At 34.9% G+C, this 14392-nt stretch overlaps 1 protein-coding gene across 1 annotated transcript in view; it reads left to right on the plus strand.

Moving 5' to 3' along the window:
- The window catches only part of FCHO2 (FCH and mu domain containing endocytic adaptor 2), a 145586-nt gene that overhangs the window by 29072 nt on the left and 102122 nt on the right, over positions 1–14392 (plus strand). Inside the window, exons 2-5 of the mRNA XM_044663019.1 lie at positions 466–557; positions 6742–6816; positions 10712–10853; positions 10943–11095. Coding sequence (XP_044518954.1) covers positions 466–557; positions 6742–6816; positions 10712–10853; positions 10943–11095 — 462 coding nt within the window. The remainder of the gene's footprint in view (positions 1–465; positions 558–6741; positions 6817–10711; positions 10854–10942; positions 11096–14392) is intronic.

Genomic DNA, 14392 nt, shown 5'->3' on the forward strand with positions numbered 1-14392 from the left:
TGTTTTTTTTTTTTAAGTTTCCTACAGGATAAAACTAGGCCATAAGACTAGTCAGTCTTTAAAAATATTGTCATAACTACTTTTTTTAAAACACCCCTGAGTTAGACATTAAGGACCATTTAACATCTGTTAAAAGAATTAAACTTCCTGGGATCAGATTTAAAAAATTAAAATGATATCATGGTTATTTAAAAAGTAAAATGTCTTAAAATTTTTTCCTTTCTTAATTGAAGTCTAGATTGATCTTTTAAATAACAGTGATTTTATCTGGAGTGAGTTTGTAACTTGAAATATTATGAAAACAAAGTTTAAAACAACATTTTGAATAGAACTATTAATATAGGGAAGGAAAGAAAGTCAACTAATCATCAGACTTGAGTATGGGTTACTGTTTATTATAGTATCCTAAAGATATGTTAATCTGTTTTTTTGTTTGTTTAACTAAAAAATCTTTGTAACCTTTAGGGGGAAAGAAATAGTGGCTTTGATGTACTCTACCATAATATGAAACATGGACAGATATCAACAAAAGAACTTGCAGATTTTGTAAGAGAAAGGTATGTATTTTTATATTAATATTTCATTTTAACTTTTTAAGAGAAAAACTTTTAATGACACTGACATTTTTTGTTAAGTTTGTATAGAAGTAACTAGACACACTGTGAAACTATACAATAATTATAGTCTACCCTATATTTTTCATTGTATGTGATAGATAGTAAGGTGATATAACAAAAATTTTATGTGAAAGATGTTTTTGTAGACCACAACTAAGAAATGCTGTTTCTTTAGCCAGAAAGAATTGTTGTAATTTTATAATAAGAAAATACTAAATTATCTGAAATTATATAAATTATCAAATGTTTAACTGATATACATTTTAAAAATCCTTCTTGTGTATTTACAAGAAGTATAGGGCCTTTTTTAGAATATTACTGATAATTTAAGGGCTATTCAAATCAGTAGATTTTGGTTATGAATAGAATTCAGCTTTTGTAGTGCTATTTACAGGTCAGTTTGTGAGAAACCCCTAACAGAGATCTTACTGATTTGAGGTTTTCTCTCTTTTTAATATAGTGCTTTGCTGTCAGGAAATAGAATAATCACCTCTCACTTATTATCAGAGAATGAACTATTCAACATTAATTAATTTTCCTTATAACTGAAGTTTCCTTTCACCTAGTTTAAGCCAATCAGGCCTTGTTGGTTGCTTTAATCAGATTACTACCTAGCTGAGCTGTCTAATGAAATGATTGAAGGATGAAGAAGAGGGAGGGCTAAGGATTGTGTACTTGTAGTAGGAGGGCAGGTTGCAGAAAATGGAAAGGAGAAAATAGAATGGATTGTCTTTCACTAAACTTCTTTCCTTTGGTTCACTTCTTTTTCCATCCTTATTATTGTCACTGGTGTATTCTCTATTTTCAAGGATGTCTAGAACAAAGGTTCTAATTTGTTTCATGAAAATCCCTTTGACAGCCTGGTGAAGCCAATGGACCCCTTCTCAGAATAATGGGGTTTTAAATTTGTGAAGTGCATAGGATTACAAAGGAAACAAATTATATTGAAACATACTTGTCAGAATATTTTTAAAACAAGCTCATAGACTCTAGAATTTTCCCCCTCTAGGAATGTTTAGGGCTTCTTATATATAATATGGTTTTTGCCACAAGAAAATAATAATAATAGTAATTATGATAATCATAATAATGAAGCAGCTAATAATAATAGCAACAACAACAGTTGACATTTACATAGTGTTTTATTTATGGTTCATAAAATGCTTTCCTCAGGACAATACCCTGAGGTAAATAGTGTGATTTTATAGTTTTTATGATGAAATGAGGAAACTAAAGCTTAGAGATTGACTTGCCTTTGTTCATATAGCTAAGAAATGGTTTAGTTGGGCCTTGAACTCTTATTTTCTGACTTTAGGTATAGTAGATCCTTTCTCATAACAACGTAATTGTTGGAAAGCTAAGAATAGCTCAGATCAAGTACTGGAGATTAGGTACCCAAATATTTGATATAGACAAATATTGAGGGGTGAGGAAAGAGGCAAAAAGATAAGTGTTGGCTGGATTTATTAGGGAAATTTAATGGGAGAAATAGGACTTGAGCTAATCTAGGAATGAGGAGAAGACATTGAATACATGGAGAAGGTAGAAATTCAGTAATCCCAAAATAGTATGCATCAAGTCAGGAAAAGGGATGGGGATTAGTAATTTTAGGGAATTTTGGGGAATGTAGCATCTGGTTAGAGTTGGTAATTTCCCTATAGGGGCAGCTAGGTAATTAGTGGATAGAGCTCCAAGCCTTGAGTCAGGAAGACTGGAGTTAAAAATCTAGCCTCTGACTAACTGTATATGCTGGGCAAGTCATTTTGCCTGAGTTTTCCTCATCTGTAAAATAGAGGTCATAATAACCCTTATTTCTCAGAGTTGTTGTGAGGATCAAGTGAGATAATAATTATAAAGTGCTTAGCATACTGCCTGGCAAACAGTGCTTTATGAGTGTTATGATGATGTTATTAGTTCTTAACAATTTTGTGTCATGTGGCCTTTTTGGGAATCTGGTGAAGCCTTTGAATCCCTTTTCAGAACAATGCTTTTAAAAGCATTAACAAAACACCTAGTATTAGAAAGGAAGTCAATTATGTCAAAATGCTGCTTTCAAAATATTAAAAAGCAAATTCTTGGCCCTAGATTAAGATCCCTTTATATGAGAATAAAGGGGAAAACTTCAGACTTGTGATATCATTGTGAGGTCAGGAATTCCAGTTGAATAATCTGCCATCAATACATATTAGCATCTGCTTTTCAGCTCATAATTTAGAGCATTCCTTGGAGCACTGAGAGTTGTGACTTTCCCAGAGCCATAGAACCAATATCTGTCAAAAGAATCAAAGGTGAGATTTTCTGCTAACCTTAAATAGATATAATAGTGAGGAAAGGGAAAGAAACAAACATTAAGAGCCTACTATGTGGCAGGAACTGTCACTATACTTTACAAGTATAATCTCATTTGATCTTCATAACAATTTTGTGAGATAGGTGCTATTATTATATTGCCTTAATGTTACAGCTGAAGAAACTGAGGCAGAAAAAGATTAAGGACCTTAAGCAGTGTCAAAATCAGGAAGTATCCGAGGTCATTTTTGAACTTAGGTCTTTTGATTCCAGGTGCAGAGCTGAAAAAAATAAGAAGAAATCTGATTATACAGGGCAGGAGTTCTTACCCTGGGGCCCATAGACCTTCGAACATGAACAGGGAAAAAAATTACCTTTCTTTTAACTAACCTCTAACTGAAATTTAGCATTTTCTTTAATTATTTAAAGACATTGTCCAAGAGGGGATCTGTAGACTTCATCAGTTTGCCAAAGGAACTCATGACATACAAAAAACGCTAAGAATTCCTAGTATAGTCTTACTGTCAGTCAGCAAATGTTGTTTAAGCACTCATTTACTCCTTAAAAAGTTGGGATTGTTTTATTCTTTGCATTTCTTGTCTCTAGTCCCTAGCACAATGCCTGACCCTTGGTCTTTCTCTCTAAGCTGAGATCTTTGCCTCTTTACTGAAAGTAACAAATTACATTGAAGGGTTACTCTTTATCTAAGTAGGTAAAAGAAGTAGCTACTTCATTAAGCTAATAGTTTGAAAGAGTACTTTAAAAAAGCCTTTGAAGGTGATGACTTCACTGTTGATTTGCTGAGTATGGGTACTTCTGCCTCATACATAGGGCCAGGCTGTAAGCTGCCCTCTTATTATTCATTTGCATCTTTTGCACCTCCTTCTCTCAACTGCCTACCAGGGTGTAGTCAGTAGCCAGTTTTACTGTAGTATTAGAAAGAAAAGGTCCCTACTATAAAACCACATAGGCTTTCTAGATGACAAAAGATTTTGAATTAGAGTCAAATGAACCATATTTAAATATCTCACAGCATACACAATCAATTACTTCTTTATTTAATCAGCTGTTTCTATGTTAGGAAAAACTTCACATAATATTTCTTGGTTTACCTCAAGTCTTTTCCTTCCAGAAACAACAAATGAAGTTGAAGAATTTAAATATTATAGCTTCAATATTTGTTTTTAATTATTGGAAAAAAAAAGATGGAGCTTAGACCTGGATCACTTAGTTCTTTCTTTTCTTATCTTGTAGTTTATTGTGTTTACATTTCTTTTAACCCCATACCTTATATCAATACTAAGTACTGTTTCCAAGACAGAGGAATAGTAAGGGATAGGCCATGAGAGTAAAGTGACTTGCCCAGGGCCATACAGCTAAGAAATATCTAAGGCTTCATCTCCAGGCCTAGTTTTCTATCCACAGATCCATCTAGCTGCCCCACTTACATTTTTTAATGTCTAGCCTCTTCCAAGATCTGCAAATGGGCTTAATAGTTATGTCTCACAGTCCTCTTTGTGATTTCAACCTTTGTTTGACTCCTATCTGCTTCTGGTCACACGTGGGGCCTTTTCCCTTGAGTGAAGAAGGAGTCTTTGTCCTTGTCTATGTCATTTCATAAGAAATTGGTGCTTGCTGAAATGAGTTCTATAGGTTTGGGAAATGTTTGCTATATCAGTGAGCAACAGCATTGTTAGCTTTTAAGAGAACTCTGCCCTATTCTTTAAAGAAAAAAAATGACTAAACCCAATCATTTCTGAAACTATCATCCTATATCTCTCTTCCCTTTTTGGCTAAACTCCTTGATAAAATTGTCTACTCTTGCTACCTCCACTTCCCTTTCTCTGTCTTTCTTCAACCCCTTGCAGTTTGGCTTCTGACCTGATTACTCAACTAAAATTGCTCTCAATAAAAGTTAGCAATAATTTCCCTTTTAAAATCTGCCCAGCTTTTCTTTGTGTGACTTTTATTTCATTTTACTTTTTTTAAACAAGTGTTTATTTTCTCTTCCTTCCTCTCTACCCTCCTGTAATAGATATGAATAGACAGACAAAACATCCTGCATTGGCCATGTCCAAAAATACATGTGACATATCTTCCTTTACTTCTCAGATAAGAACAGGTAGGATGATTCATCATTCGTCCTATGGAAAACCACCGATCATCTATTAATTGCTTAATCTGATGGCCTTTTTATAGCCCTAAATCTTCTAAACCCATTTGACACTGTTGACCAGGTTTTCCTCCCTAGTATTCTTCTTCCCCTTGCTTTTCATGACATTACTCTTGCCTACTTTAACACCTGTGTGTCTGAACCTTTAGCTGGTTCATCATCCTCATCATGTCCCCTAACTATGGATCTTCCCCAAGTTTCTTTCCTAAACTTTCTTTCCTTCTCTCTCTCTCTCTCTTTTGGAACCTCATTGGATCCCATGGATTTAACTGTCATCTTTGAAGATGACTCAGTTCTCTATATATCCAACCTCTGAGCTTCAGTTCTGCAATACCAGTTGCCTACTAGACATTTTAAACTCTACGTCCTATTTCTTAAACTCAGTATATCTGAAACTGAAATAATTACCTTTTCTTCTAAATCTTCCCCTTCTCCAAACGTCTCTATTTCCTTTGAAATCACCACTCTTTCTAGTTCTCAGATTTGTAATCCTATCATCTTAATACATAGTTAGAAGAATGAATGAATGTACTTTCCAAGAGGGAAGAGTATACTTGGGGTTGGGGTAAGGGAGATTCAGAAAAAGATCTGTAGGAGACGTTGGAATAGTATGGGGCCTCAGAAGCCAAGAAGATAACTGGAGGAAGTCAAAGTCAAAAATGTCTTTAGAAAACTATGTCTTAACTTTAGTGGATCAACTCTTTGAGGGAGTAGATGATAATATTTCCATTCTTTTCATTCTTTTGATCCTTGGGTTATCTCTCTACTTTTATTTTGTTGTGATTATAATAACATTTTGTCACATTATTGTAGCTTTAGGTGATTATACCTCCTCTTTTATTGTAGCTTAGACATATAAGCATTAAAAGGGAATGAATCATTTAAACAAATTATGTAAATACATGGCATGTTTATTCAGTCCCTGTTCCCAAGTTGTTGATAGGAGTCAAGTGGTTTTTCTTACTCCTTTCCAGACATTTATATGCTGTGGCCTCTGATTTTGTGGAAAGGACTACTTCCTCTTATATTTCTCCTTGATGTGCCCTTCTTTTCCTGCAGCAACCTAGAGACTTAAACTGAATAATAAATGTGTAAAACAAAATTTTCTAGTGTAATAAATTTTGGTTTGTGAAACTAGTAGATATAGCTTCAAAGTAACTGGAATTCAATTGATTTATTATTTAACTTGGGGCAAGATCACTGGGCCTTCATTTCCTGATCTGCAAAATGTGTATAATAATGACCTATACCAGAGTTAGTAGGACTAATAAAAGCATGTAAAGCATTTTGCAGAATTATTAAGTATTATACCAAGTGATTTAGCATAGTGAAGCAATAGTAGAGAACATAAGCTCACTCTTAGTTTCTTGTAAATTACTGAGTACTACTAAATAAAAGAGGGAAGAGGTAAAACTATGTTTTTGGCTAATTAGAGGTTCCATGAATTCATTTAGAATAGATATAAATATTATTTAACTTCTAATACTCTGCTTTGCTTGTAAAAGCAGAACCAGGAAAAGAAAATCATGACAAAAATATGCCTGTTTTTAATATTGCAATTTATAGTATATCTGGTAGTGACCTAGGCCTTATTTCTAGCTTGATACTTTTTTGGGCACTAAATTATAGGTACCTTATGGGAGCTTTGTTTCTTTTTAATAGGGCTACAATAGAAGAGGCATATTCACGGTCAATGACAAAACTAGCAAAATCAGCAAGCAATTACACACAACTGGGGTAAGTTAATATAGTCTATTCTTCTTTTGGCATGATTGGGTGTGTGCATGTGTGTGTATGTAAAGTATGTTGTTTGTGTCTTGTAAAGGTTAAAATTAATGGTTGGATGATGATTATATGAAATTATGTGGTCATTAGTATTTATTATATCTTGAGTCAGAAATTTATTTACAAATAGAGAGGGAACAATAAAGAAGAGAAATATGAGGGGGATAGAGAAGTTATCTATTCTATCAACCTAAATGTTTTGCTCTGAGTCTGCTTAATCTAGGCAGAGATTAATTAGCTCTCAACCAGGAAGGCTGGTAGTGAGTAACCACGTGGCCTCCTCCAAGATGAAAGCTAGTGTCTCCAGAAGCTAGGAAAGAGGTCAGCCTTTTACTCACCCAGCAAGGTAGTCCAAGAGTCAGAGTCCAAGTAGAAGCTGAGCTCCAAGCCCATGATCCAAGCCGTAGTCTCCAGCGAAGTTCCCTCAAAGACTATCTAAGACTTTCTCCAGAAGACAGTTTCTTCAGACTATTGTCTCAAAGACAATTTACCCTGAAGGAGTTCAGGGCTTGCTTTTTATGGTTACTTCTTGTCCTTTCCCCTCTGTAGGATGGACTTCTCACCTAGTACTAAGTACAATGTTTAATCTTTTCTTAATTCAATTTAAAAGTAGACAAAGGGGGAGTTAATTCTGTCTTCAGTCTCGTGAGGTACTAAGTAGGGGTACTCAAGTTAGTTTTAACTCAGTATAGACAATAGAGTAAAGAATTCTCTTTCATAGTCTGTATATGTGTAACTGCATATAGATAGGCCAGGTCTCTATGAGCTTTCATCAAAAGGTAAAAAAAATAGGTATGCCATGAAAATTACTGTATTAACACACAATCTGCTTAGGATAAATGTATTTTTTTCCTCTAAAGGCAAATAAGTTTCTATCTCAAAAATTTTTTTGCATTATAGCAAGTTAAAAAGAATCTAGGAAAGTTGGATGATTTTGAATGGCAAACAAACTTTAGAAATTGTTTTTTCCTGGTCAAGGAGAATACAAATGGATCATTCCAAAACCTCTCATTCTATACCTAGGGCAGTACCTGAATCATTTATAAGGTTTGGAAACCTTAATAATTTGTGATGTCTTTTATCTCTCTCTCCTTCCTTTATTCCTTTATCAGTGATATTGAGTTCTTTACAGTCTCCTCTGCAAGCAGAGAGCAAACTTTGGGACAAAGTATGCCTTTTAGGGAGACTAATGCCTAGGAGTTCCCTTTATATAACTCACACAGCTATTCTTTCTCACTTAGGAGAGATAGGAGACAGGTGAGTTAATGGGTTTTTCTGTGAGATTTTTATCTGTAAGGCATAGGTTCTTAGCTGGAAGTCCATGACCTTGTTTTTAAAAATACTTCTATAACATTTATAGTAATAAAATTTTTCTTTGCAATCTATATTTTATTTTATTAATTTAAAAAGCATTGTTCTGAGAATGGTTCATTTTAGCAGACTGCCAGAGATGTCCATTACACAGACATCTCTAGCAGTCTCAAAAGGTAAAGAACCCTATTTTAGGGGCTAGGAGGAAGTATGAAGGCCGTCACTGGAAGTCTGCAAGGTTGGAGCATCTGTTTCTTTTACCTTATAGTAGCAGGGTGCCTGACATAGGGTCCTTCAGCATGTTGTGGCAAGCTGTTGCTGATGTGTCTGCTGATGCTGGGGAGACTTTAATCCTCAGTGTTTATCACCCTAAATATATAATTATAGGCTTCCCACAGGTTTTATACAAGCCAGATTGAAGGGCAAAGTTCAGGTCAGGGGAAGGGAGATTCAGAAAAAAGATCTATAGGAGCCACTGGGATAGCATGGGGCCCCTGAAGCCAAGGCAGCAGAAGATAACTGGGACATAGTTGTAGTCTGACCAATAAGATAACGAATTATATGTACCCTCTAAGGTTTTTATTTTTGCAGGTTGTGCTGTTTAAGTAAAAAAATTAATGAATTTTTAAAAATTAATCAATAGATTTGAAATTAACCAGATACTTAATATTTCCTATTTCTGTTAACTAATTTGTCCACATAACAACATAATTATTATAGGCATATGCAAAAATATAGAGAATAATCTCTAGACTTTCTTAAATAGACTTAAATTATTCTGTCATAATTAAAAAAATCAATTAAGATAAAACTTAGTTTGACCAAAAGGCAATTCTTTTCAAAAATTTTTATTTTTATTTTCATTTTTAAGTTCTTTCTTTTCCTACTCTCCATTGAGAAGCTAAGAAATACAGTACCATTTAACATAAGTGGTCTTTCTATTGTACCATAGGACAGCCCTTCAAAAATAGGGTTTCTAAAAACAAATTACTAGAGATGCCATTTACTTGGGTAGAGTACATATATCTTCTTTCTTCCTCTGGTCAACTGCTCTGTCTCTCTGTGTCTCTGTCTCTGTCTCTGTCTCTCTCTCGCTCTCGCTCTCTCGCTCACTTGCTCTCTCCTCTCAGTCTCTCCCTTTGTCCCTGCTCCCCCTCTCCCCTTTCTGCATGGGAGTTAAGTGACTTGCCCAGGGTCTTAAACCTGGGAAGTTTCTGAGGCCAGATTTTAAACTAGGACCTTCTGTCTCTATCCTGGCTCTCAGCCCACTTGTACCAATTCTGTTTATCTTAATGTAGTCTTAAGAGGGTATTAGTTTTTTTCTGCAGCCCCCGTTATGACTGACATTTGCATTTTTATTCCACAGAATTTCTAGTTCTTTTTCCCATTAACTGTATTTTGGTCAAGTCTTGCCCTATAATATATTTATATAAATTTTTTAAACCTGTTTCTATAATTTAACATATTCTCATTACAAAAATAACTTTATCTTCTTTTGGCTCTGAATCAGATGTTTTTTTCAATGTACCTTTTTCAGGTTTTCTACACAGGTGAATCTTTATATTGCTGTTCCATTTTCCCTATTAATCTCCTCTTTTCCTTTTTTAAAATTAGTTTTTATCCTTTCCATTGCTGTGGACTGTTATGAGTATACTATAGCTTTAGGGTTGGAAGGGATCTTAGTGATCCTCTAACAACCCCTCCCTTTACAGATGAAGGGGCCAGTATTTACAGAGCTACTAAGTAGCAACAGATCCCGGCTTTTTTTACTAGCAAATCTCAATGGTATTTATAAGGCCACAATTACCTTTATTTTGGAGATCTCTAGCTTGTGGCTTTTTTTTTTAATGACCTGGACTTTGGGAATTGTAGTGTAAGAACCTGAGACCATGAATATAATTTCTGCCTGTTTCAGGGGTGAAGAGGGATGGGGGAGGAGAAGAGGTAAAAGTCTGGAAAGACAGGAGCTAAACTGGGAGAGAAAGGAGCATAAACATTTGCTCACATGTAAATTGTGGGTTGGAACTCACCATTTGGTGGATGGAATTATAGTATCTCTAGGGTAAGAAGACATGTGGGATAGAGGTAGAGAAGTTCACAATCAAGAGTGGATCTGGGAAAGAAAATAGCTAATGATCAAGTAACTTGAATTTGTCTTTAGAATATTTTCATGCTTATTTTGTATTAATATTTGTTAAATTTGAGAAAAAAATAGCTATTTGGAATTAAGGTACAAGTTTGGACTGAACTATCAATGATCAGCAGGTAGTTGGTGCAGTTAGGGTGCCAGACCTGCAGTTAACAAGAGTTCATATCTAGCCTCAGACACTTATTAGTTGTGTGACTCTGGGTAAGTCACTTAAGTCTTGTTTGCTTCAGTTTTCTTATCTTTAAGATAAACTGCTGAAAGAAATGGTAAACCACATCAATATCTTTGCCAGGGAAATTCCAAATGGGGTCATGGAGAGTCAGACATGACTGAAAACAACTGAACAGCAACACATCAGTGATTAACTGTGATTTTTTTTCTCCCTAGAACATTTGCACCTGTGTGGGATGTTTTTAAGTCATCAACAGAAAAACTAGCAAGCTGTCACTTGGAGCTTGTTAGAAAGTTACAAGAACTAATAAAGGAAGTACAGAAGTATGGAGAAGAGCAAGTAAAATCTCACAAAAAGGTATACCTTTTCTCTTACCAAAAGATATATTGTTGAATATTGTTTTTCTGTTATTATGTTATTTTGATGAATTGTTTGTTGTTTAACAGACTAAGGAAGAAGTTGCAGGAACTCTAGAAGCTGTACAAAATATTCAGAGTATAACTCAGGCCCTCCAAAAATCCAAGGAAAATTACAATGCCAAGTGTCTAGAACAAGAACGTTTGAAAAAAGAAGGAGCTACACAAAGAGAAATAGAAAAGGTAGTTAAAATAAGTGGGTTTAAAATTTTGTTGTTTCTTTGATACTTCAAAGGATCCATGATCTCATCAATGTGGCTCAGAAGCCCTCTATTTTCTATCCTATGTGATTCTTATACATATTTTTTCTTTTTTTTTTTTTTTATATTTTTATTATAAACTTGACCAAAGTCAACATTTCAATAAGCAACATAGGAAAAAAGATTGTATCTGAAACTTTGGATGTCTATTATGTAACATTTTAAAAGCATATGTCAAATATATGTTAAAAAATATGGACCTGACCAACATTCACAAATATTTAGTTGGGTAATTAAGAATAGAGGATTTTAATTGACACTGAATCTGTTATGCAAAACTTAAAAAAACCCCATATGTTACACTTACTATGGTAGTTCTAGCTCTGCCCTGTCTCTCTCTGTGTCTCTTTGTGTCTCTCTCTGCGTCTCTGTGTGTGTGTGTGTGTGTGTCTCTCTCTCTCCATATATATATATCCCTTTTTGACCTTTCTTCTATGTATTTTTTTTGTGTGGGGGTCACTACTGCTTATGTTGGATTTTTTGTTTCAGCGTTAACATCTTTCATAAGCACCCTGCTGTCTTCCCATGCACTCCCTTTCTTCCTCCGAGCCCTCTCATAAATGAGAATAGTTGAGCATCAGCCATGTCTGAAAATATAGACTTCTTTTTTTACTTCTTTTGTAAGTGTTTGGAAGCATGATTCATCATCAACCCTTTGGAATTGTTTTTGGTTATTTTCATCTATTAAAGTTCTTAGTTCACTTATAGGTTTTTTCATTTATGGCATTTTTATAATATAAATTGTTCTCTTGGTTTTGATAACTTTACTCTATTAATTCATACAATTCTTCCCAAATTTCTTTAAATATATGTTCCTGTTTCTTTTGATGTACGGTATAATATTCCAGCACATTTTCATATATTACAATTTATTCAGTCATACCCCAATTGTTAGGTTCTTTTTGTTTCTGACTCTTTGCTACAATAAAAAAAATCCTGCTTGTTTTTAAAAAAATAAATTTTAATTTTTTTGATCAGCAAAAACTACCTTTTCTCTTCCAATCCTCTCCCCCAATAAAAGGGAAACGGAATCCTTCTTATAAACATGTGAAAGTCTGAAAAGACAGGAGCAGAGTTGGGAGAGAAATGAGCATGAGTACTTGGACACATGTAGATTATGGATTGGAATTGGAAAATAGTAGCCAAGATTTCAGAGTAAGGAATGTTCTTAGCTTGTCTAAACCGACCTCTAAATATCCACAAATGGGAAAAATGCATCAAAGCACATTTTGGAGCAACAGAACCAAGATAAGAAGTGAAGTGGGGTTTCATTCAAAAGAAAATTTAGAGACATAGCAGGAAATACTGGTATTGCTGGGATAAGAGGGGAGAGCAGTGAAACTGGCAGCATGCATGACTTGGAACAAGCACACCCTGGGGAACTCCCAGCTAAAGGAACAATCCCAGTGCTCTAGCAGCTGACAAGTGGAATCCAGCTAAATCCATTACATGTGGTACCTGGGGAAACTTAGGGACAGTACTCCTTCTACCCCAGAAGTGGAGCTGAGCTACAATATATAGGAAAGGTCATTAAAAAAGCCTTCCCAAATGAGCAAAAGACAAAGAAAAAGCTTGATCCTGGAAAGTTATTTCAGCAACAGGAAGACCAAAATGCAAGTTCAGAAGAGGACAGCAATGCAAAAATGGAAATGATTGTAGGTTAGAACTCGCCATTTGGAGTATGGGGCTATAGGGTTGGAAGCATCTCCAGGGAGATGATAGATAAAGGAGGTAAATTGGAGAAGTCCAGAGTCAGGAGTGAATTTGAGAGAGAAGGAAAAAGGACTCAAGCAAAACAAATGTCCAAACAAATACACAAAATACATTCATGCATACAAAAAACATGAATATGTCTCATACTGGATTCTGTTGTAAATGGTATCTCAGAGTTTTATTAATTTGCATTTCTCTCATTAGTAGCGATTTAGAGTATTTTTTCATGTGAATATTGATAGCTTTGTTTCTTTTCAGAAAACTGTTTATATCTAGGTTTGTGTTTTGAGTTTCCCTGTCACCATAATAACTTTAGGGAAGGGTTCTTTTTTGTTTGCTCATTCTTTTAGCTTGCTTCCTGACTTCAGATTTTGTGTAATGGCTAGCTTTTGCTCAGTTATGGAGGAAATATGTGGACATGTCCTTTTGTTACTTTCTTGGGGTACTGAATGTCATATTATTCAAAGCTTTTAGGGCTCATAGTTTTCTGATACAGGGAAGTCTGATCAATACCACACCCTGGTTGAAACGGCAAATTTCTGACTTTGGTTTGAATATCAGCTCAAACATTCTCAACTGGAAAGCCCTGCAGAGGGATAGAATTGTAGAATTGCCTTTGGTCTGGGATTCCAGCTGTAGAAATGCTTATTTATGCTTCAGATTGCCCTAGAGTCTGGAACTGATATCTTGCTCTGCCTCTGGGATCTTAGCCACACCACAGCTACTTCTTTTTTTCCCCTTCTCCCTCCTTCTCAACTCTGTACTAGAGAAGTCCAACATTTGACAGATAAATCCGTGAAACCATCAGTACATAGTTCTGTATATTAGTTCTTTCTCTGGAGGTGGATGGCATCTTCCTTCATAGGTCCTTTGTAGTTTATTTGAATATTTATATAAATTTAGAACATTTTAATCGTTCATGTTACTCTTAATAGTATTGCTGTTACTATGTACAGTTGTTTCTTATTTCCACTCTTTTCACTCTTCATAATTTATTTCATGTAGGTCTTTTCACGTTTTTCTAAAATCAACTTGCTCATCATTTCTTAAAGCACAATAGTATTCCTTCATAATCATAAACTACAAATTATTCAGTCATTTCCCAACTGAGGAATATCTCAATTCCCATTTCTTTGTTACCATGAAGAAAGCTGCCATAATTTTTTTAGAACATATGGGTTCTTTTCGTTTTTCCCTGATAACCTTGAGAAACAGCTCTAATAGTGGTATTGTTAGGTAAAGGATACACAGTTTTATAACTCTTTGGGCATAGCTCCAGATTGTTCTCCAGAATGATTGGATCAGTTCACAGTTCCACCAACAATGTATTAGTGTCCCAGTTTTTCTATATCTCCTCTAGCATCTGCCATTTCCCCCTTTTATCATTTTAGCGAATTTGATATCCATAGCTACTTCTGAAATTGTTCCTTGCTCAGTATGTAACCCAGAACCCATGACTACTCCTCACCTGTACTGCCCCCAAGATATAGATCCCCTCTTCATTCTG

The sequence above is a fragment of the Gracilinanus agilis genome, chromosome 1 (assembly GCF_016433145.1).
Source record: "Gracilinanus agilis isolate LMUSP501 chromosome 1, AgileGrace, whole genome shotgun sequence".
Lineage (NCBI taxonomy): Eukaryota > Metazoa > Chordata > Mammalia > Didelphimorphia > Didelphidae > Gracilinanus > Gracilinanus agilis.